The sequence below is a fragment of the Manacus vitellinus genome, unplaced genomic scaffold (assembly GCF_001715985.3).
Source record: "Manacus vitellinus isolate BGI_N305 unplaced genomic scaffold, ASM171598v3 scaffold_0_pilon, whole genome shotgun sequence".
In the NCBI taxonomy this organism is placed as follows: domain Eukaryota; kingdom Metazoa; phylum Chordata; class Aves; order Passeriformes; family Pipridae; genus Manacus; species Manacus vitellinus.
This window is the reverse complement of record NW_021938789.1, coordinates 31,667,176-31,689,052: the sequence shown is the minus strand read 5'-3', so window position 1 is coordinate 31,689,052 and position 21,877 is coordinate 31,667,176. Positions and strand designations below refer to the sequence as shown.

The window sequence follows — 21,877 nt, the reverse complement described above, 5'->3', positions numbered from 1 at the left end:
TGTGTGTTGTCCTGGACAGTTCAGATTCAAGAGCAGCTGTTCATGTGGCAATTACAGGGGAAAATGCAGCAACCAGGTAGAAGGCAAGTCGTTTAAATGACATGCAAAATGAGGAAATATAGACTAGTGATTTAGAAAAAAAAATAAAATTAAAAAAAAAAATCTAGAGCCATGCATGTCATTCTGATTGGTCATATACTGTGTTGTTTCGAACTGAGGTGTATAACAGAAAGAAAACAAAGAAACAGGTTGTTCTTTATATGGAATTTTCATGACTGATGACAGAAAAATCTGATAGAAATTATACTGTGGATCAGATGACTGTTTCTGCTTTGCTATATTAGCTGAAGTTTTCCAGGAGAAATTTAGTGCAAGGTAACTATTTTTAAAACACGCATATATTCACCTTGGGTTTGTTTTCAGAAAAATTCAGAACATTCATAAAAATTAATTGGGTGTTTAAAAGTGCATGTGGCAGTATTATGAAATATTAAAAGAAAAAAAATGTCCTGCCGAGTCTTTTTAGTTTGGGCAGTTTAGCAAGTCATACATGACATGAAATACATTATGTCATTCTAGTGCAGAATAACTGAGAGTGTTTCACAAAGTTACCAGTAGTAACCATTCTCCATTTTTGCTGAGGTAATCACCTTTTTCACTCAGAAATATGAAAAGGAAATTAACTTTAGGTTATAATAATGAAAAATAACAAGTGATGTCTATCTTTTCCCCTAAAACAGTGCCCACAGTCTAGTTTTATTTTTTAATTTCATGTAACTATAATGTTACATAAAGAGTGTGAGACAATTTATGAACACATAATTAACTGACTTTAAAAATCTCTTTTTTTGCTTTTTTTTGCAATACATCCATTATTTTTACCCAAGAAGAGAGACTGTGAAGGAATGTAAAAACTATGGGGGGGGAATTACTCAGAAGCGTACAATAGATTCAGAGTTCCAGTTGTTCTGCACAGATATGTTCAAAACATAGGTGAAGTTTGGGGCAAACAAACAAACTGGGCTTTATTGAAAAAAAAGAAATAAAAGTTTCTGTAACCTGACAATTAATTTGGTGAAAAATCCAAAGCAAACGGAAATACTTGTAAAAATTAAATTGACTCCTACAAAATAAATAGCCCTAAGTTTGCGTAGAATTATTTGTTCTCAGCTTTAGCCACCTGACATGGTAATTTGTTCGCTTTTGCTGTCTAACCAGTCACCAGAGTGAGACAGGAGCTTGACGGAGAGTGAATTTCCCATCTGCTGTCACCTCCTGTCCTCACGTGTGTACATACACAAGTAGAATGTTCCGTGTTACTACTTGGAGACAATGTCCTAAAGACTTGGTGCTGCCTTTTGCAGTCCTTAGGCTACACTGGCTCATTCCCCAGCAGTTCTTAGAGCTCCTCTTGGTAGTGACCTTGAGCCCTTCACACTCCCCAGAAACGAAACTTAGGAAAAATGAAATAAAACAGGGACTGAACTGAAGTCACACAGTACCCTAGTGGCTCTGGTGAACAGCAGCTCCCGGAGAGTTTGTGCCTGGCTGGCTGAGGTTTAGTGAAGTTCACCTGAGGTGTCAAATACAGAGATGGCAGCATAAATTCTACCTCCTGTTCTTTTGTATATGCTGAAGTTTTCCCTGTATACTTCACAAATTATTAATGTTATCTAAAAGTCCTTTCAGAAGATCTTGGCTTTAAAACAAAGTGCATTTTCATAAACTTGCTAGATATGTAAAGCAATTGCTTGTGTGTGTGCCTCAGTCTTACGGCAGATACTGAATCATTACACTAACAAGTGCTAAGTCCCATGGTAAACCATTGTCTGATGAAACAGATAGCTCTGGTGTTCAGAGGCTGCAAAAGGCCTTAAAAGTAAAAACAATATTGACATTGACGAATAGATGAAATACTGCCTTGCTGATTTAGTTGCTTTAAAGGTATTCTGCAGAGTTTTGCTAGAGTAGTTGCTAAAGGAAACATACAGTAGAGTTATTGCAACTCTATTGAAACTCTATTGAAAATATTGTGAAAAATTTCTGGGACATATTCAATGGAAACTGAAGTATTTTTGATTTTCTCACATTTGGTGAGATCCTTCTAAAAGCATGATATAAGTGTGCTGCTATATATACAATTTTGTCATGGTAAACAAAAGAGCACATGTTTGTATCCAAGAATCAAAATGTACTGTTGATCTAATGTTTTAATTGCCTAATCAAGATATCACAGTCACTTAATTTAGTGCAATTGAACTTGTATTTACACTTATGCAAATTGTCTAATTATTCCTTGTTCTTATTAATGATGCAATTAAAATAGTTTTAAGGCAGCATCCTGTGATCTACCCTCTTCATGGCGTTATGCTCACCCTCCCTGTTTGTTGCTCCATTGAGTTGAGTTCTTTGCCAACAGGAATATGAAGTAGAGGGTGAGGGTTTCTTCCTCCTGGGGTTAATAACTTACGGGTTTTTATCCTTCTCTGTAGATGCTATGATTTCATTGTAGGGGGAGAACCATGCAACTACACAAAGCAAAATGAAACAGAAAAAAAATCAGATAATGTAACTAAAGCTTAGAAACACAGAATGAACAGCAGCCAATTTCCCACCAGTAATTGTGTTGTTACAGCTAGGGAAAGCTAGACAATAATCATCGGCTCTTTAAACAAGCTGCAGGTATGGTCTGTGTTTCTCATGTATTTTTACAGATACAGCAAATCAAAATAGAGCAAGTTTAATACACAGCACAAATACCATATCCTGATGTGTTTAATTTTTTTTATAAAGACTGAGACCTATTGCTACTGCTTGGCCATGCCAAAATGAGTGGTCCACAGAGCTACAATGTAAATGAGCCCTTCAATCCTTAATTCCCTTGAAACTGAAATTTACACTTGTGTAAAGCTCTTACTTTAAAACATTGTCTCATAATCTTAACAAATGGAGCACGTCACCTTCATACTGAGGGAAATTTCCTGTTAAGGGAGTCTCTTATCCTAAATAGAATTTCCTCTCTGCAAAGTGAAGTGTGTGTGTCAGTGAAAAAAAACAGGTAGCATACTGTTTCCTTCTTCTGAACATCTCCAGCTGTTCATTTGGAAATCAGGTTCATTTGCCTGTGAGTTTTAAGTATTTTCCCTTTGACTCCAAGCCACAAAGTGAACCAAATTACAATATGTATTGCTAAAATGCAGTGTGCTCATTACAGCAGAACGAAAAGACCAACATTTTCTACAGCAGAATGATAGGCTGGTATGAATAGAATTCATATCCATATCAGAATATTGTATTCATTTACACCTTGCCTTTTACTTATGTACTCTGCTGGTTTGGGCATTATAGTTTTCCCATATTTAGCTTTGCCCACCGTAGGTTTTATTAACTCCCCTGTTATTTTTCTGTTGCTCTTACTTTCTTTCAGCTGCATCCAAGAAAATATGAACACAGAAACCTATCTCTAGAAAGAATTCAGAGCTCCAGCTCTCAGGTAGCTTTGAAATTAAGCTGTCACAGTTTACTTTCCAGACTGTGATAAGCATCTGCCACTCCAACTGATGATAAGTAAATCTAGGAATGTCTTAGCTAATCAGAGAATTTGAGATAATTTTTTCCCCCCATTTCTTTCATTTCTAAACAATTCACTAAATAAGAACAGTTACGAAATTGGTATGTAGGTCACGGGTGGTACTGTTTCTGTTTGCTTGTACATACTTTTGCCTACACCTGTTCTACTTGGTTGCTACCTGTTTTACTTGGGCCTAAGTTATGCCCTTACTAAAAGCGGAAATTAAACAAACCAGAGAAACAAAACAAGGAGTAAGTTATAAAAAATTAAACAAAACCTAAAAAAAAAAAAAAAAAGGAGAGAGAGAGGTGGTTACAAACATTTCCATGGAAAAAAAACTACCAACTCTACAGGTCAAACTGCAGCTAAAATGCAAAAATACTTGTATATTTTCCAGAAAAGTCCTTGCCAGAGCCTCCATGGCGATGAGTAAGTTGATTGTTGGAAAGGTACAGCTACTCGTGTGATTCTGAGTAGCTGGAGGAGATTATTTGTCTTGATATGTATCTCAGACAATGAAAAGTTTTTGCAGGGAGAGTATTTTCTGCCTTGATTTATTTTTGCATTGCACTTAACATGCTTACCGCAGTATATCTTCACATGGCTGGTTTTCAACCTAGAGTGCAGAGAACACATAGATTAAAAAAATAAATTCTTGCAGCAAATGGCAGTAACTTTCCCACTCCCTTTGTTAGACATTTCTTTAAAAAGACTTGTTTTGTTAAAGGTGGGAAAGCTCACACCAGCACAAGACTGGGGGGAAGTGTAGAGTCACACACACTGTGTGAACCACAACACTTCCAGTTTAGTGAAAAGATGGTGGTGAGGGGAAGATTCATGTAGTTCTGGTCAGGACCAGTGGGACTTCTTGGATCAGTCAAGATATTGAAAGTCCACTGAATACTCAATAAAAAGTGCTTTAAAATGAAAATGACACCATCTTTTGTTTTTCTGTTCATATATTTTTTAAATTCAGGCATTTCTAATATAGATTTAAAATGTTATTTTTCATGTATCAAGGAAATTTGAAAGGAAATAAGAAACACAAAGATTATGTCCTCTATTGATTCTATAATCTGTAGTTTTTACAGTAATAAAGGTATGAAAATTGTATTCAGAATTACAGCACTTTGTCTATCTTTAAAGATTGGTAAAATACTGTAAAGCAGATATGTCCATTCTGATTTTGAAATAGTTTAAACTTTTTAAGAGCAGTAAGACATGTTCATGACAATGATTTATTTTTCACTTGATACCAGCTAGTCCATTAATCCTTTACTTATGAAAGATTTGAAAAGATCACTAGGAACAATGCTGTGTTTATACAAGTAAAGGCCAGATGTAACAAATTCTTGTGTTAGGATCTGGATGCATGTGTCTGTCCATATGAAAGTGGAACAAGCCTAAGGCTCAGTTTTCCAAGGGAATTTAGAACAGTCCATGCCATCCTTATTTCTTATATCCAGAGATGACCATGTTACCATAAAATAAAAAATACTAGATTATATTCTATGTCACATCCTCTGTCTTCTGATCTTGCAAGGCAGACAGCAATTTGGGTGAGGGTAGGTTTTGGAGGAGCGTTCAAAATAAGCTGCATAGAAATGTATGGGCATAGTCTAAGCCTAATTCCATTGTCATCATATGAAAGCTGCTAGGAGCTTGGATGTGCTAGTTAATATTCAATATAATAATTATTTATTTAATTATTTAAACTTTAGGTCTTATCTGTTCATTTAATATTCAGTATGTCGTTCTGTTTCTTATCCTTAATGAGGCAACCTGCAAAACTAAAAAGGATGTGAAGAGCATTAGTGATACTGCAGAACAGCTTGTGACAACTGAGAGATAGGAAAAGAAAGATTGATTCAATGTTTAAAACAAAGGGAGAAAAACATAGCAAAGAAAAGAAAGAACTCGATGTCTCCTCTTCCAAAGCTTGATTTATGTAGCAGCTCATTTATTTATTCTTTTTCTTGTTTTAAATAAAAAGTGAAAAGCGGATTATCTATCCATGAAAAAACGTGTTATTGTTTGATTAATAGCTCATACTGGTGTTAGGAGATGCCTAATTATGCATCAGTGTTTGCCTCATTATGTAGAGGAACATCATCATAGCAGATTAGTCTATGAACAGAGAATAGTTTCTTTTTTGATAATTAATTCTCATGCTTCAAAGTATGTAACCCAGGCAGCAGTCTAACTCTTTCATGATAAGATTTCTGTCTACCTAATTTTGGAAGCAAACTGTTTGTTGCAAATATTGAAAGGGGGTAAAAAAGATACCTGACCTAATCTAAAAAACATGGCTTAAACTGATTGTTTTTCTTTGCCAGGAGGTTGTCAGAGAATTCCCATGGACTGCAGCTTTCTGAAAACCTCTTCAGTAATATTAACCCCACCTTCTTTCACTGTGCTCCTTGACATAGCAGTGAGTGCAAAGGTTATGCTAACAACACAGCTAACTTTTGCAATTAAATGAGTGAAACAGTTTTGAGAACTACAGTTCTAGCTTAGTAAAAACAAAAACTTTCTAGTATCAAAGTATGAGAAGAAGGATTGTGTTTCCACTCTAGACAAAGTTGAAAAGGGGAAAACTCTCAAAATAACAACTAAGAAAAGAAAATATTTGGGTGATGGAATGCAGCAATTGAGAGAAGGAACTGGATATTTGCTTCAACAATCAATGTTCTTATAGCTTATAAAGGCCTGCATTCCAGCTGTAAAAAGTCCAGTAACACCAGGTGCTTTGTTATAGGAAATAAAAGTCATGAGATACGTAGATAATTAGAAGTTTATGGCTCCATACTTAGTTCTAACATTTGCACTGCTAGGCATTTAGGGCCTCTTTCAGTAGATTAGAGAAACCTCATTGAGTATCTTCATGTTTTATCTTGTTGCACTATGCAGAGCATTGGTAAATTCATCACTCCATAGGAGAGACTTTGTGCCTCAGAACTCCAGTTCCTGTATCAGAGAGGGCATTTTTAAAAGTAAAAATGTTGGTACAAAAGTTGGAAGGCAAGAGCAACCTCTTGATATAATATCAAATTTCAAGGAGAATAAGGATGTTGCCCATGCTCTCTTTCATACTTTGAAATCTCAGTTTCAAAGCATATTTCAAGGACTTATCTACAAGAACAAACCTGTGCAATAGGAAAAAACACCCACTGAATTCTTCAGGAACAAGATTAATTGGAACCTCTCTTTAGGACCTGACCATTTACCTGGGATGGCTATCACATACAATGCAAAAGAACTACAGAAGTGTAGCCCTTTCAGTTAGGCAGAAAATTATTCAAAGATTTTGTTAGTAGATGGCTATATTACAATACCTTGTTAGTAGAGCCTAAGGTTTACAATGAGTTAGAATGTCAGTAGAATTACTCTTGTAGAATTAGATGCCACTTAAAAAGTAGTTACATGAGTTCTGAGACTTCTATTTTCCCTGTTCCCAAAGACAAGTGTTACAGTCCTCTGCAAATGTAAGGTCAGTGCTACCCTCACAGTGGTGGTTTACTAGTTCTCCAATATAATCTGTCCTTGGCATTTGAGAGGTTAAAAAGAGCAGAATGAGAGAAAAACAGCACCTATTGCAAAAGTCAGTGATATATTTTGGAGGAAGAATTAAGAGTATATCAAAGATAGTTTCAGGCAAAAGAGAGAAAATGTCAGTCTAAAAACAAGTCTCAAAATCTGCAAGGCTTTTTGCAGTGTTAGAAATATGTTACAAAAGGTAGAAGGAAGTGTTGCTTGACAGGTCATCATTTACAATTTTAAACAATCGATATTGTCAGGATGCAAAATTGTGACTGAAAGCAAGAGGATAGCATTTGTGAGTAATGTATTGATCTTAAGGAAAGTTATACTTCCCTGGATTCGCTTAACATTCTTCTAATTGGTCTTGGAACCTGGAAGGAATCTCACAATATGCTTCCTTTGGGGGCAAATTACTGTATAAATGCCTGTGTAGTAAACAGACCTGTTAAAAAGAATCAAATTTTAATGCAGCAAGGTCACTCTTTTGGCAGATCTGTACTACATAATTGCATCCAGAGAATGATCTGTAAAGGCAGCTGTACATTTCTTCATTATCTTACTGTATACTTATTATAGTTTCCCTGATAGCTAATGCAGTTGCCCAGATCCTTGTTCGAGCTGTAGCCACGGTTATATTTGTTGAATTAGTGGTGTAATGAAGTACCAAAGCAATTGTGTGCATACACATCGCAGGTGAGAGTGGGGCTTTAGACAAAGTTTGTTAGAGAAGCCCTCCCATTGAATCATGAGGTGCAGAAAGAACCCCTTTGCTTTCTGAACTTCTCAGAAATGAACCTGGGTTGGCTGGATCCAACCTTAGCCCCAGACTTTGTCAAGGGTTTTAAATACAACTTTGTCCTTGCAGGGTTAAAGATGGCAAACCAGGTATAGTTATATAAAATTAATTATTTATTATGACAAATGATTAGACAAAGGATCTTAGAATTATTTACTACACAACATAAAAGGTAAAACTACTAGAAGTGTATAGTATAGTGCACTATATCAAAGCATTTATATCAAAGCAATTGTATTAAAGTTAGCAAAAAGAAACAATCATTAGAGATCAGTGTAACGTACCATACCAACACGTGTGAACAGATGTCTTTCTCCTAAGCTCAAGGAGAATCCTTGAAGGGGCGTCCCCACTTCAAGGGAGGATCTTTGCACACTCCAAGAAGAGTATGTTAGAAGACTCTGATTGTATAAAAGTGGACTAGACTTTTATAGTATAAAGTGATTGACTTTCAGTCACATGTCTCCAGGTCAGCTTAGCAGCTTATCTTTCAAATCTTCACCTCACTACCAGCATGTTGATTTGGGGTTGATGAGCCAGACTGCTTTTAGCATAATTCAATACCAAAATCAGTATGTGGGCCTCCTCGCAGCCCACCACCTAGATTTGCAAATAGGACATTGTCCTTTTGAGTTGATTGACCACATTCCAGGATGAAGAGCCCTGCTACACCACAGTAAAGTCTTTGTTGTAAAAAAATTGTCTCATAAAAAAGCTTTTTCAACCTCTTCTGCCTTCTTTCTCATCACCCAAGTGGGCATACCTGAGTATGCTCGTATGCATAACAGGAATTTCAGGACTACCAAAATTATACTGGGAACAAATTCTTCCCAGTTTGGTTGAATTTATTCCATGACCCATGCTGCTGTTGTGGTAAAGTTATTCCAGGGCATGAAATGTTCTGCAAAGTGCCATTCAAAGTGAGTTGTATGGTTTCTTTTCACCCTTGAGGTCAGTCACTGGACTTTCAGTGCTCTCAGCCTATATAGTTAACTGGAGGACAAGCAGAGAAGAATGTAGCTTTTGTTTCCTGTTTGTGCACTAAGAGCTCTCTCCTGTTTAATCTGCTGTGTCATTAATTGGTTCAGTTTCTTGATCACATTCCAAATCAGGCAATTATTATGTTTACCTTGCAGCAAAAATAATTTCCTGTTAATTAATTTTTCCTTCTCATTTAAGACTGCTTTGCTGTATCTTCTTAACCAACCTCCTTATCCAGCATAAGGTGGTTGTATTTTATAATGTGTCCTTCCTCTGGTGAACAAAATTATTCATCCATGTATTATAAATGGCAAACTACTTGCATACAAAGAGTGGAACAGAGCTAAAAAAATAACATATTTCCTCACTTTTTTCAAAGTTAATATTGGGGAAGCATTAAAAAATAGGTAGGGGCACATATAGGAAGAAGCAGGTCTTAGTTATAAGAAGCAGGTCATAGTTTTTTTCAGGCAGTTCCAAAATCCTTTTCTGAACACAAACATTGAAAGTATGTGAACAGCCTGAGACATATAAAAGATAATTGCTACAAAATTAGATAAAAAGAAAATTCAAAGAAATAACAATAGTCTTTATTTTAAATATTTTAATTTACAAGATTTATTTCTTCTGGGGAGATACATTAATTGTCCTGGCTGCAAAAGACAGAGCAAAAAGCTGAGGTGGATACCAAGGTTTGTTTTTGTTTTTTTTTTAATTTGTTTAATTTTGTGCATTAACCACATAGGATCAATTAATAAGGAGTAAGTGCTTATTTCTGTCTCCATTTTAATGTATAAAATACATTAAGCATTGCTTAATACCTGGACGAGTCGAACTGTCATATGAAAAATAAGATTTTGGTAATTTTCTTACTTTGGAGGCTTTCAGATGATAAATAACGATTAGATCATTTAGTCTGTGGGTAAAAGGTAGCCCCACCTTTTTCCCAGCTGGAGACCCCTTTCTCTGAGCTAGACTGATGCAAATGAAGGAGTCTGCTATCAACTGCATAAAAGACATGTTACCACACCACAACACCACTGAGAGTATCAAGAACCACCTCCTGCAACTGGCAGTTGAAATAAAATAAAAAGAAAAATCTTTCATTATTCCTTATTAAAAAGGAAAACTTGGAGTGTGTCAGCACTACTGACAAACTAGCAAGCCTTAGTTGCTTATGGTTTGGTCTAACTTACTGTGCTAAATTGCTGCAACCTAAAAATGAAGTGTTTCACTCCTTTCCCTGTTCACAAAATCTGGAATGGAAAATTACCTCAAGAGTTTAATAATGCTTCAGTGGCATCTGTGTAAGCAGTCACCACACCCTATATCTGAGTAACGTGTGTGTAATCACCTGGACACTCATCTTGTTGACAAAGAGGTCCCAGGTGCTTCTGGGACAGAACAACAGAACAACTGTGGTAAGTCACAATTACCTGGGCTCAGGGAAGTGGAATAAGGAGATACCAGGACCTCTGCATGTATCTGTTGAGTGGAACTATAGGCTGAAAAAGTCTCAGCAAATCCAGCTAGTCTTACAGATTCTGCAGTCCCAGTTGCTCTTTTTTTATGACTATATGAGACACACAACAAAAGAGATTTGTTCAGAGAAACTTATATTAAGTCTATCATGAAGGAAATCAAGCTTAACTATGTATTTATCTGCTCTGTTCAGCCTCCTGCTCTTAGTAATTCTGACCTTTTCAGACCGTGGCAGAAGAACGTGTATTTACAATTGATTCTGGAGATTCTTTCAACTTTAACAGGCTGAAGTTGAAATTCAACATCAAAATGAAGGTGATATCTGGAAGTTTATAGTCATTGATTTGCAAGCAGTGAACAGAACTATTACACATTCAGGATACTCTCCATAGACTTATAGTATATCATCCAAGGACTTTGACTTATTATTAAGATCAGAAAAAGAAACTGCATTTTAGCTTGGCTCGCTATTAATATCAGAATAAAGAGACTGCTTTTTAGCTTGCCTCAAGCCAGCTAACTCAAACATCACAGCCAAAACAAGTTTCCAAGTGATTGGCACAAATATCTCTCAAAACAATGCTACTTCAGATCAGCAGTAAGTACACAGGTTTTCTCAAGTGATCTTACTCTTAGGTGTGCAAAACCATCTGGAAAGAATGGGTTATCTAGCACTAAAATGAGATGAATCTTGTTGCTATTTTACCAAGTAGTTATAAATTTTGCTCCTATTTATCAGTCTGTATTAACCTTACCATATCCAGTAGTTTCCACGCTACCTGTCTGCTTCTGGAACTTGCTGTAATCTGGAATGGCTACGGATGAGGTGCTCGAGTCTGTTTGGCAGAAAACTTCCCCATCTTTCCACCAGGTTTCCTTAGTCAGGATTATTTGACAGAATATCTTAGGTCAGTAGTGGAGTCAGTGTTAGTCACCAATAACTTGCACGATGAGACAGAATACCCTCAGCAAATCTGGGGATGATACTAAAATGGAGAAAGTGATTGACACATCAAGTATTATAGGAAGTTCTACAGTTGGGCAAAATAAATCTCATGAAGTTCAACAAGGAGTGCTAGATTCTGTACCTAGGTGAATAACCCCATATACCAATAAAGGTACAAACTGGATAGCTGGTGTGCTGTAAAGGCCCTGCAAACATCACAGTGGATACCAAGTGAATAGGAGAAAGTGGTGGCCTTTAATCACCAAGAAGGCAGATTGGATTGGGGTATGCTAGAATGAGAGTAAGCAGATAAAATTCAATTATGCTTTTAACAAAGTTGGTTCTCCATACAACTCTAATTCTGCATCCAGTTTTGGGCTCTGTGATTCAAGAAGGATGACAGCTGGAGTTAGCTTAGCTGAGGACTGGCAGGAATGTCATGGGCCAAAAGTATGTGACCTTTGAGAAGAGGCTGAGAAACCTGGGCTTGTTTAGTCTGGCAAACCAGCAGCTAAGTGGTGATCTAGTAGCTGCCCACAGCAGCTTGAATGGGAATTGCACAGGTGACAGAACCAAATTCTGCCTGATACTGGCGGATTGTACAATAACCCCAGAATGCAGCTTGGAAGGATTCAGTTTGGATTTTAGGAAAGATTTATTCGCAAAAAGGGTAGTGCAACAGTGGATTAGTTTATCCAGAGCTGTAAACAGGGGAATTGTCCTTGTAGAGTTTGACTTGGCTAGAAAAAGTGGCAGCTTACTGTGTAACCTTTCTATGTTCAACTAACACGTCCAACCAACCTTCTGCAAATAAGAAATTTGAAAGGAAACTGAGAGAAAAAAAAAATGTACCCAAATTCACGGAATCATCTTGTATTCTCTCTACGGTCTGATTTGCTTTTATGGTAGCATATATACAGGCAGGGAAAGTAAAAATAATGACACTGCACTGGAGAGGGCTATTTTGACAATTGCAGCAGAAAACAAATAATAACAGAAAAACCATGGGCCACTAAGTTTCCTTTATGTATTTTTTATCGAGCTTAAGTCGGTCACCAAAAGATTAAGCTGATTTGTTTGAGGAAAAAGATATGCTCAAGGCTTCAGGAAAGGAATGGAGGATATCCTTGATAATTTTACCTGGGAAGATAATCCCAACTTGCAGAAAGGACCCAGTAAGGTGATGGAGGTCCTTCTCACTATGAGAGCCAGGGATAGTGCATAAATGTACTTGCAGGTTTTTCTGTGCTTATGGGGCACAAAGCTCTTTGCTGCTGGCCAAAGAATAAAAAAGATTGAGGAAAATCTTGAGCCTCAAAGAAGCTGACCTCATGGCTGTTGCATGTCAGAATAGCCATTTGACAGCTTTCATTTTCACGAACAAAAATAGTTGTTTGTATATCGTTTTACTGACCTAAGATCACAGACTGCTATGGTTTTAGCAGCATTGCTTCCTCACATATGCATGTGCTGAGATAGCAGGAGAGGCCAGCATACCTTTTCTGGTATTAAGGTTAGAAATAAACAGATTAAGTTCAGATTGTTTATCTGGGCATTTAGCAGACTCTGTTGCTGCTCTTAATTGTTTGATAATTTGCAAGTCACTGATACTTTAACAGAAATTGTCAATACTTTTGGACAGAAATTTGAGGTGGTGGAGAGGGGCTGTGTTACAGGCAGAGATTTTGGTAGACCTGCCTGGCTGTCCAGAAGCAGGGCTCAACAAAAGGCTTTATTTTCCTTCCTTTTTCATGGACCATACTTCAGTCAAGCAAGTCCTGAAGACCAGGTCTAGCTTTCATATGATCTTTTAAGTCTCTTTAATGCCTTCTCAATAACCTTATAAACCTGGGGGAACATTTCTTGTCACATAGCACATGTTGCCATGTGGTTCTAATGTGATAATGAAATTCTTCCTGTGTGCATCCCAGCAAGACAGAAGAATTGCAGTTCTGCGTTTTGCTACTATGCAATTTTTTCCTGACAAAGGCAGAACCTTGATTTCCAATTTATTTCTGGGCACCAAATTAAGTAAATGGATACTCCGCTTGAGTAGATCTTTAATTACTATGACCAGGCAACTGTGTGTCTGCTATTATTCTAGAAAAACTTCTCCAGACTTTAAATGAAGACAGAGGAGGCCCATACAGAATAATTACAATGGAGAATTTGTTTACAGGATGTCACAAGAAGAGACATAATGCTTCCCTTTATCATCACTTGTCAGAGTAGTGACAGCCTGTAAACCTCCTGCCCATGCATTATCCTTTATTTGTCACCGCTTGTGCCAACTCTTACCCTGGCAGGTGACTGGCATGTGTCAAACTTCTGATTCATGGGTTCATTTGATCAACACTGTAAAGAAAAGTATGATGTATTTTCTTTTAAATTACAAATTAGACATTTGCTCACCATATCCACTGACAGGGGCTTTGACTACTTTATATGCAAAAGGTACCACTTAGAACTCACTGTAGAATTTAAATACTGGCTTCTCTCTCATGCCCAGCTCTGAAAGTGGAATTTATGTAATATTACAGCATATAAATTAAACCATCCTACGTCCCTGTTCTGTTGTCATGGCAAACCTGTTTGAACTGCTTCCTTTGGTAATAAATGGGCAAAATGTGTTCTCCCTTGGACATTTAAAGGTCTTTTTATTACAGGTTGTTTTCTATTTTACACACTGCATTATCATTTCTTTCAAAGAATTTGTTTAGAATTACAGGTTTGCGCTGACATTGATTCATGCGTGTTTACTTGTGCACTTGAGTTTACTTGTAAATGTATGTGTGTAATATACAGGGTTTGTGTGTGAGATGCTTCTTCTGGAGATAATATTAGCAACAAGATAATTGGAATCTGTGAGAAAATGCAGTTGTATTGTAGGAAATAAAATATCATTTGGTGTTCTGTAAAGGAAATTTATGGAATTCTGTGAAAAGGGGCAGTATATTTTAATATATTTGGCATAATACTAGACTAAAAAAATCCAAATTTGTCAGTGATCACAAACACTGAGATCATTTTTTAATCACAATTATTCCCATACAGAGAATTAAAAAATCTTGTCTTGTCTGTTTTAAGCAACAGTTGAGCTGTGAGATTCCCAGTTATTGTCTGTCAGAGCAGGTATGTCTTCATGACCCTTGGCTCAAACACGGGCTCTTGCATTAAGTAGTTAGCCTTTAAAGCCAGCTGCTGACTGAAGGTCCTTAAGACTTACCATTTTGCTTTAAAGAGTCTTAAGTAAAGCAGGAGTACATTTAATGAGTGGTTCAACATGAAAGATACGCTTTTACTACTTATATAAATAGTAAAAAACACTGCAGTTTTCTTTAAAACTCCTATGGTCTACATACTGTTCTACTGTTGCTGGCTGTTACTCTGTCTTTATTTATGCTTTTAGAGGTTGATAAGATTCAAAACAGATATTGCTACAAGACATTACAGGAGAAAATAGAGCATGAGAGCACTTTCATATTGATTTAAGTTTAAAAAATCATTACTTATGGATCCAAAAGGGAATTTTTTTCCTTCACTTTAAGATCTTTTAATTCTGACAACCATATTGGAGTTGGTCATTGAACTTAAATACTTTGCAGTGTTTTTATAGTTATCTGTAGCTATTGTGATTTTTTTCCCAAATAAATTCCTAAACTGCCTTCCTTGCCATATCTCAAAGCTAAAGATACAGTAGGTATTGCTACAGGCATCTCTTTGACTATGTTGTGACTTAACGGTTAGGATATTACTAACATGTAATTGTTTTATAAAATTTTAATACCTTATGTATCTCTAGTAATCTATATATGTTGATTTGTATGCAGACTTGATTTTTTAATGTCATTTTTCTAAATAAGCTCTATAAAATTTACCACTTATTAGTTTTGTTTTCTTCCTGACTACTTCCAGATATGTCTAAATGAGGATGCGTTTAGAATTCTGTGTAAACAAGGTGTGCAAATTATGTTTGTATACTGCTTTTTTTCAACTTGTTCTTTGAGCAACAGAGAGAAAATAATAAAATTATTCAGTTATGGAACTAATTGACTAGATGAAAACAATTTTGGGATATGTGATTCTGGCATCAAAAGATTTGCTGGATGTTTTAATGCAGTTCTTCACAAATCAGGTGACCTGCTGTCTGAAATGTGTGAAGAGCTATGTGAGAGAGAGGGAGGAAGGTGGTACAGAGCTCTTGTTTGCTCCACAGAATTTCATATATTATTCTCACATAAAAAAAAAAAAAGTTTAAAATTTGAGAGACCTTTTTCCTGAGTTTGCGGGGAATATGAAGCAATGAAAGAACAGTGTGAACTACCATTGATTTCATGGAGTTCAAGGTCCAGTACAACTGATGACAATCAAATCATATTATTCAACTCCATTGTTATTTAGCAATTGATATAAGAACAGAAAAGAATGTATCATAATATGAGAGTTTACATCATCTCTCTCTGAAGTGTTTTCCTGAAAAGATAGGCACTCAAGCTTTCAGAATTTGCTCACTGCAAGATGTGAAAGGAATGAAATTAAGTCCTTTGTAAAAGACTGAATTTCACTGAATTAATTTGGCCCAAGACAAATGTTAACAGTCAGAATACATGAAAAGAATGCATTTGTATTAGTTCATTTAAACACCAGTGGTGGCCATATTCAAAACTGCCTGTTGAAAGGGCCTTACCTTAACCATTGTGACACCTAACTAGTGAATGTCCAATTCAGGTGTGCCTACAGGCAGCAGAGAGCCTAGCAATACCACAAACAATTTGGGTTGTTCGAGTAAGGCTCCTGCTTCTCTCCATCAGAGAGTTTCGGTGCTTTCTTGGTAGCTGCCTTCACATACAAGGAGGGAAACTGCATAGAACCAGCTCACAAGGAAGACTAAAGTAATTGTATCTGATACATAATCAAATTCAGAGCTATACTCTGATCAACTGGAGTCTCTAAGGGTAGGCAGGTGATGATGGGAGATTTGCACTATAACCAAGGCATTTAATGCTTGCTTCCACAATTGGAGAGCTGTGTTCAGGCTGAGTAACCTGATTCTTTTTATTACTTATCTGTATAGTGCACAGCAATGTGGTCTTGCTCTTGGTGCTGGGTCTCTATGCACTATTCAGTGCAAACTTATGGGTGCAAGAGGTCAAAGGAAAAGGGTTAGGTGACCTTAGAGAAATACAGGAAATTTCTGGTGTCTGAGGACTAACAGAAGCTATGGTACCTAACAGATTAGGTTTGATTTACTCTGGAAATATGTAATAACCTGTCACTTTGGAGCTGTTTCATTTTTCCTGGCTATTAGATGATACGACTTACAATATAGAAAAAAATCCAGACTGACAACCCTAACAGACTTTCTTATATTACCTGCAAGGTCTTTGTATCTTTGTTTTTAAACTCTGTTTCCCTTCTTCTGTGTTCCAGCACCAAGGGAATAGTCTCAATGGAGCTCATAAAAACAGGAAAACAGTTCAATAAATACACACTTTAAAGTGTCTTACCTGTGGACACAAAATGATCCAAGACTTGAATGAACCTCAGTTCAGTCACAATACTGAATTGTAGCTGGTACCTAAAATGAGTCAGAGTAGCACACAAGCTTTGTCTTGTGAATATGGTTGGTCATACAAAAGCCCACCATTCAGGACACAAAACATCTCTTGACATTGTGACTTTTGAGGGATTGTGTCAGTTTTTTATTGAGTATGTAAGTAGTGAAATGGGATGGATAAAGGGATACCTCTTTCCTTCTTATTTCAGAATTTAAATGTATATTCTACAGTCAACCACAGAGTAGAAAACAAAAACCATTTTCTATATATCTGAATGTCATTCTTTCTCCCACCCTCCCAATCTTGGCTTTCCTCACTTGCTCTAATACTTCTCCTGAGCAGTACTATGAACACAAACCACTCTCTTGACTCAGCACATCTCCAAAGTGTCGAGTTTCTCCTCCCAAAAGCCCCATCCTGTTCTGTAATCCTTGCAAGCTGATGTTCCCAGATCCCTCTTCTGTGCCAGCATGCATCAGGATTCCTCAGTGCAGAGGAGCATCCAGTGTAGCACTCTCCCACTGAATACACATAACTACACATCAGTGTTCTACTTCCTCCTAATTTACAGGTAAATTTGGAGAGTCTTATGTGTTTGCTAACTAGATCTTTCACACAAGATCCTTTATTGTCTGCACTGTGACTTATTTGCTCATTGCCTGTAGTCTGTGTGTCAGCAGGTACTCCAGTACTCCAGAGTACTGCTAAATGGCAGTCCTTTTGCATTTCTTGCAATCTATTATGATGTAATGTCTGAATCAAGGCCTGTGCTGTCCCTAAAAGTCCAAAGAATCAGTAACTAATGTAAGAAACAATCATAACCTGGGAAAACCATTTCACTGAGACTTAGCTTGCAACCCCTAGCATCACTAAATGTGGCTTATCAACAGTTTTAATTATCAGAGACTAAGCTTTTCTCTCCCTTTTTCCTTTACAAATGAAGTTATCATATTTTTCTGAAGTAATGAGTCTGGAAAGCTGAGGGTTTACAGCAAAGACCAAAGATCAGGATTTGTGTTGTAGATGTATTTAGGAAGCAGTTAAACTATAGGGTGTTTTTTGTTGTTGGGTTTTTTTATGATTTTTAGTGTGCATTTCTAGTCAGAAGAAAAAATGTTAACAAAGATGATGTTTTGTGATACAAACAGAGACGGATTTTGCAGATCAGAGAACCTATCAACTATTCTACATCTACAGCTTGATTTTACTAGGAAGTCAACTGTCTGTCTATATGCTTCATGCTGGTATCCAGCTATTAAGATCTTTCTTCATATCTGTTTCCCTTCCCATTGCAAAAACAACATAATCATTCTAGTTTTATTTTTTAAAATTTATTTCCATGCATAGTTCTTCATAATTAGTTGATATAGGAGACCCATTTGGAAAGGACACTGTTTCTAAAACAGCATGCCAGAATGTTTATATGGCCTTGGGCTGCAGGAACCAGAGGATGGATGAATATCCTGCAGTTGTTTTGGCTATTATATTGTGGATGGCAGGTTGCCAGTAGCAACTGCAGCAGAGTGTCAGTGTCTTCCTCTGTGTGATAAAACAGAGAATATTTGCACTTTCTGAACCACTTCAGGGAGGATTTATGGCAGTTTGAAGGACTTGAAGTGACAAGAGATGGAAGTAGATAAGCTGCTTGCAGGTTATATGCCAACCTGTCCTTCTGTTGGTTCCTCCAGCCCTGGTACCACTGACGCTTTTTTTGCCCTTCCTTCTAGAACATTTAAAAGAGAAGCTGGAGGAATACATGGTCCGTTTTGCCAAAGTGAGGATTGTACGAACCAAGAAACGAGAAGGGCTCATTCGAACCAGACTGCTAGGAGCCTCACTGGCTAGAGGAGAAGTCTTGACATTTCTGGATTCCCATTGCGAAGTCAACGTGAATTGGCTGCCTCCCTTGCTTAGTAAGTGTATGAGCATTCATCAGACATTAAAATTAGAACATAGAGCAAACAACTGAAGCTGTGTCCCACAATAAGCAGGACATACACTTTATCAAAGTGTTTGAAGTTCTGCTGCAGTGTCTGAAGTGTCATCATGAGAGAGAACTCTGAGAAGTGTAAGCAGCTCCATTTTGTTTCTTATGACTAAAGAATTAGTAAAATTTTGAAGTATCTCTTTGGCCTAATATAGTTACAATGTGTTTTATTATTAATACTACGAAATACAGTACTAAATCTAGTATTATGCTATGTCCTCATTATATACCAGGAAAGTTTTCTTATGTAGGTATTGTACTCCTTCCTAGTCTTCCACATTTCATTAAAACAGTTTTTACTGTAAATGTATCCAAGGCCTTAGTGTTTAAGCCAGTAGCAACTGCATTCACAACAGGAAGCTCAGAAAGAATGATATGCTATTGACTGCTTTGCTGGATTCCAGCTGCAGCCAGCAAAGCTCCATTAGTCAAAGGAATGGAAAGAATCGATTGTAGCCTAGGATTTCACTTTAGGAAACAATGTCCACTTTTCTACACACCTGACCACATGCAAAGTGTATATGCTTTGTAGAGTGCTTCTTTTGCTACCGTAACCAAAGAAAATTTCTGAGTTTCCTATTAAAGAAATTTGTATTAATTTAAAAAGCCTGTTGTAAGTGGAGAACAGGTTATGGTTTCACCAATTAATGGTTATTATTTCTTGAATTTTGTTGTTTGGACTGTTGGGCCACACAGTAAGCTGATAAAGCATTTCCAGGCAAGATGTGCTGTTCTGCTAATGAACTATCACTAGAGACAAAAAAAAAATACTAGTTTCTCTTCAGATCAATAACAAGATAATGCACAAAATTCTAAATTTTATACTTTCTAGTTTCTGTATCAAATTATGCATACAGTCTTTCCCCTTGTTACCCCTTTGCCCTTAGTCACAACATCCGCATTTTTAAAAATAACCTCCATGACTTCATGTGAAGCACAAATGGTATAAAGGAGCAGAGAAAAATACAAGTTTTAACAAACCTTCAACAAGCATCCCCAACAAGTAGCTGTTAAACCCTCCAGAGCACTCTACATATACAACCACCTTTCGTTTGTTTTCTGGTTTTGCCTCACTTCTCATAATACATTGCCACAAATTAAAAAAATCTCAAGAAGTTTCTCACTCTTGTTCCTCCGAAGTCTTTTGCTAAGTTACAGCAGTAACCCTTCTATTTTGCAAACTGTAACATGAGAAAACTGCAAGTTGCAAAAACAGTTCCTTTTCTTACTTTCTTCTCCGAAATGAGCCATAGAGTCATTAAGACTGGAAAAGACCTGCAAGATCATCGAGTCCAACCTTTCACCTGATACCACCATGTCCACTAACAATATCATGAAGTGCCAAGTCCATGCATTTTATGAACACTTCCAGGGATGTTGAACCCACCACTTCCCTGGGTTGCCTGTTCTGATGCTTAACTAGTGAAGAAATTTTTCCTAATATCCAATCTGAACCTCCCCTGGTACAACTTGAGGCCATTTCCCCTTATCCTATCACTAGTTGCCTGGGAAAAGAGACTGACCCCCACCTCATCACAACCTATTTTCAGGTAGTTATAAAGCATAATAAGGTCTCCTCTAAGTCTCCTTTTGTCCAGACTGAACAACCCTAGTACTCTCAGCCACTTCTCAGCAGACTTGTGCTCCAGACCTTTACCAGCTTTGCTGACCTTCTCTGGACTCTCTCCAGCACCTCAATGTCTTTCCTGTAGTGAGGGGTCCAAAACTGAACACAGGACTTGAGGTGCAGCCTCACCAGTGCCTGGTACAGGAGTGTGATCACTGCCCTGGTCCTGCTGGCCGTACTTTGCTGATATAGGCCTGGATACCACTGGCCTTCTTGACCACCTGGGCACTGCTGGCTCATGTTCAGCCACCTGTCAGCCAGCACCCCCGGGTCCTTTTCCTCTAGACAGCTTTCCAGCCATGCATCTGCAAACTTGTAGCACTGCATGGAGTTGTTGTGACCCCCGGGCCTCAGCTCATTGATCCAGCCTGTCCAGATCCCTCTGCAGAACCTTCCTACCTTCCAGCATATTGACACTCTCACCCATCTTGGTGTCATCTGCAAACTGACTAAGGTTGTGCTTGATCCCCTCATCTAGATCGTTGGTAAGGATGTTAAAGAGAAGTGGCCCCAGTACTGAGCCCTGGAGAACATCACTTGTGACCTTCTGCAAGCTGAATTTAACTCCATTCACCACCACTCTCTGGGCCTGGTCATCCAGCCAGTTTTTTACCCAGTGAAGAGTGCACCCATCTAAACTGCCAGCTTCTCCAGGAGAATGCTGTGGGAGACAGTATCAAGGGCTTTACTGAAGTCCAGGTAGACAACATCCACAGATTTCACTCATCCACTAGTCAGGTCACCTGCTTATAGGAGGAAATAGGTTAGTCAGGCAAGACCAGACTTTAATAAACCTATGCTGGCTGGACCTGGTCCCCTGGTTGTCCTGCACATACGTTATCTCACTCCAGATAGTCTATTCCATACATCTAGCCAGGTTTCACCCTATAAAAATGGAAAAATAATAGAATGGTGACACAGGATTCATAATTGCAGTTAGGTTGCGGTTGGGTATTCAACTCTCATCCTCAAACCATAAAACTGGAAAGATGAGAGAAACTTCATTAGTGACAAAGTCCTTAGTTCTCAAGTGGAATGAGATCTTTCTCATTCCACATGTAGTAGAATTTCCATAGATAACCAACCAACCAGAGGATCTAAAAATGAATCTTGGGGAATACTGGGATATTTTGAAAGAAAAAGTAGAGCATTACATGAAGAAGGACAAATAGAGAATGAACACACATTTAGTATATTTAAGGATACCCTGTTTTCCTAAAGGGATGAGAGAACTTTCTTATAAACATTAGATGGCAAATATTTACTATACTGAAATCAGATGACACCTGGCTTCTAATAATAGTAAAGTTAATGTATATTTTCAAGTGTTTATCTGAAGATCTAATGATTCACTCAGCACTGCATGTGACTGAAAGTCATTCAGGGAAA

At 37.4% G+C, this 21,877-nt stretch overlaps 1 protein-coding gene across 1 annotated transcript in view; it reads left to right on the top strand.

Moving 5' to 3' along the window:
- The window catches only part of GALNTL6 (polypeptide N-acetylgalactosaminyltransferase like 6), a 286,364-nt gene that overhangs the window by 183,670 nt on the left and 80,817 nt on the right, over nucleotides 1–21,877 (top strand). The window contains exon 5 of the mRNA XM_008933115.2: nucleotides 18,602–18,787. Within this exon, the coding sequence (XP_008931363.2) occupies nucleotides 18,602–18,787 (186 nt within the window). The remainder of the gene's footprint in view (nucleotides 1–18,601; nucleotides 18,788–21,877) is intronic.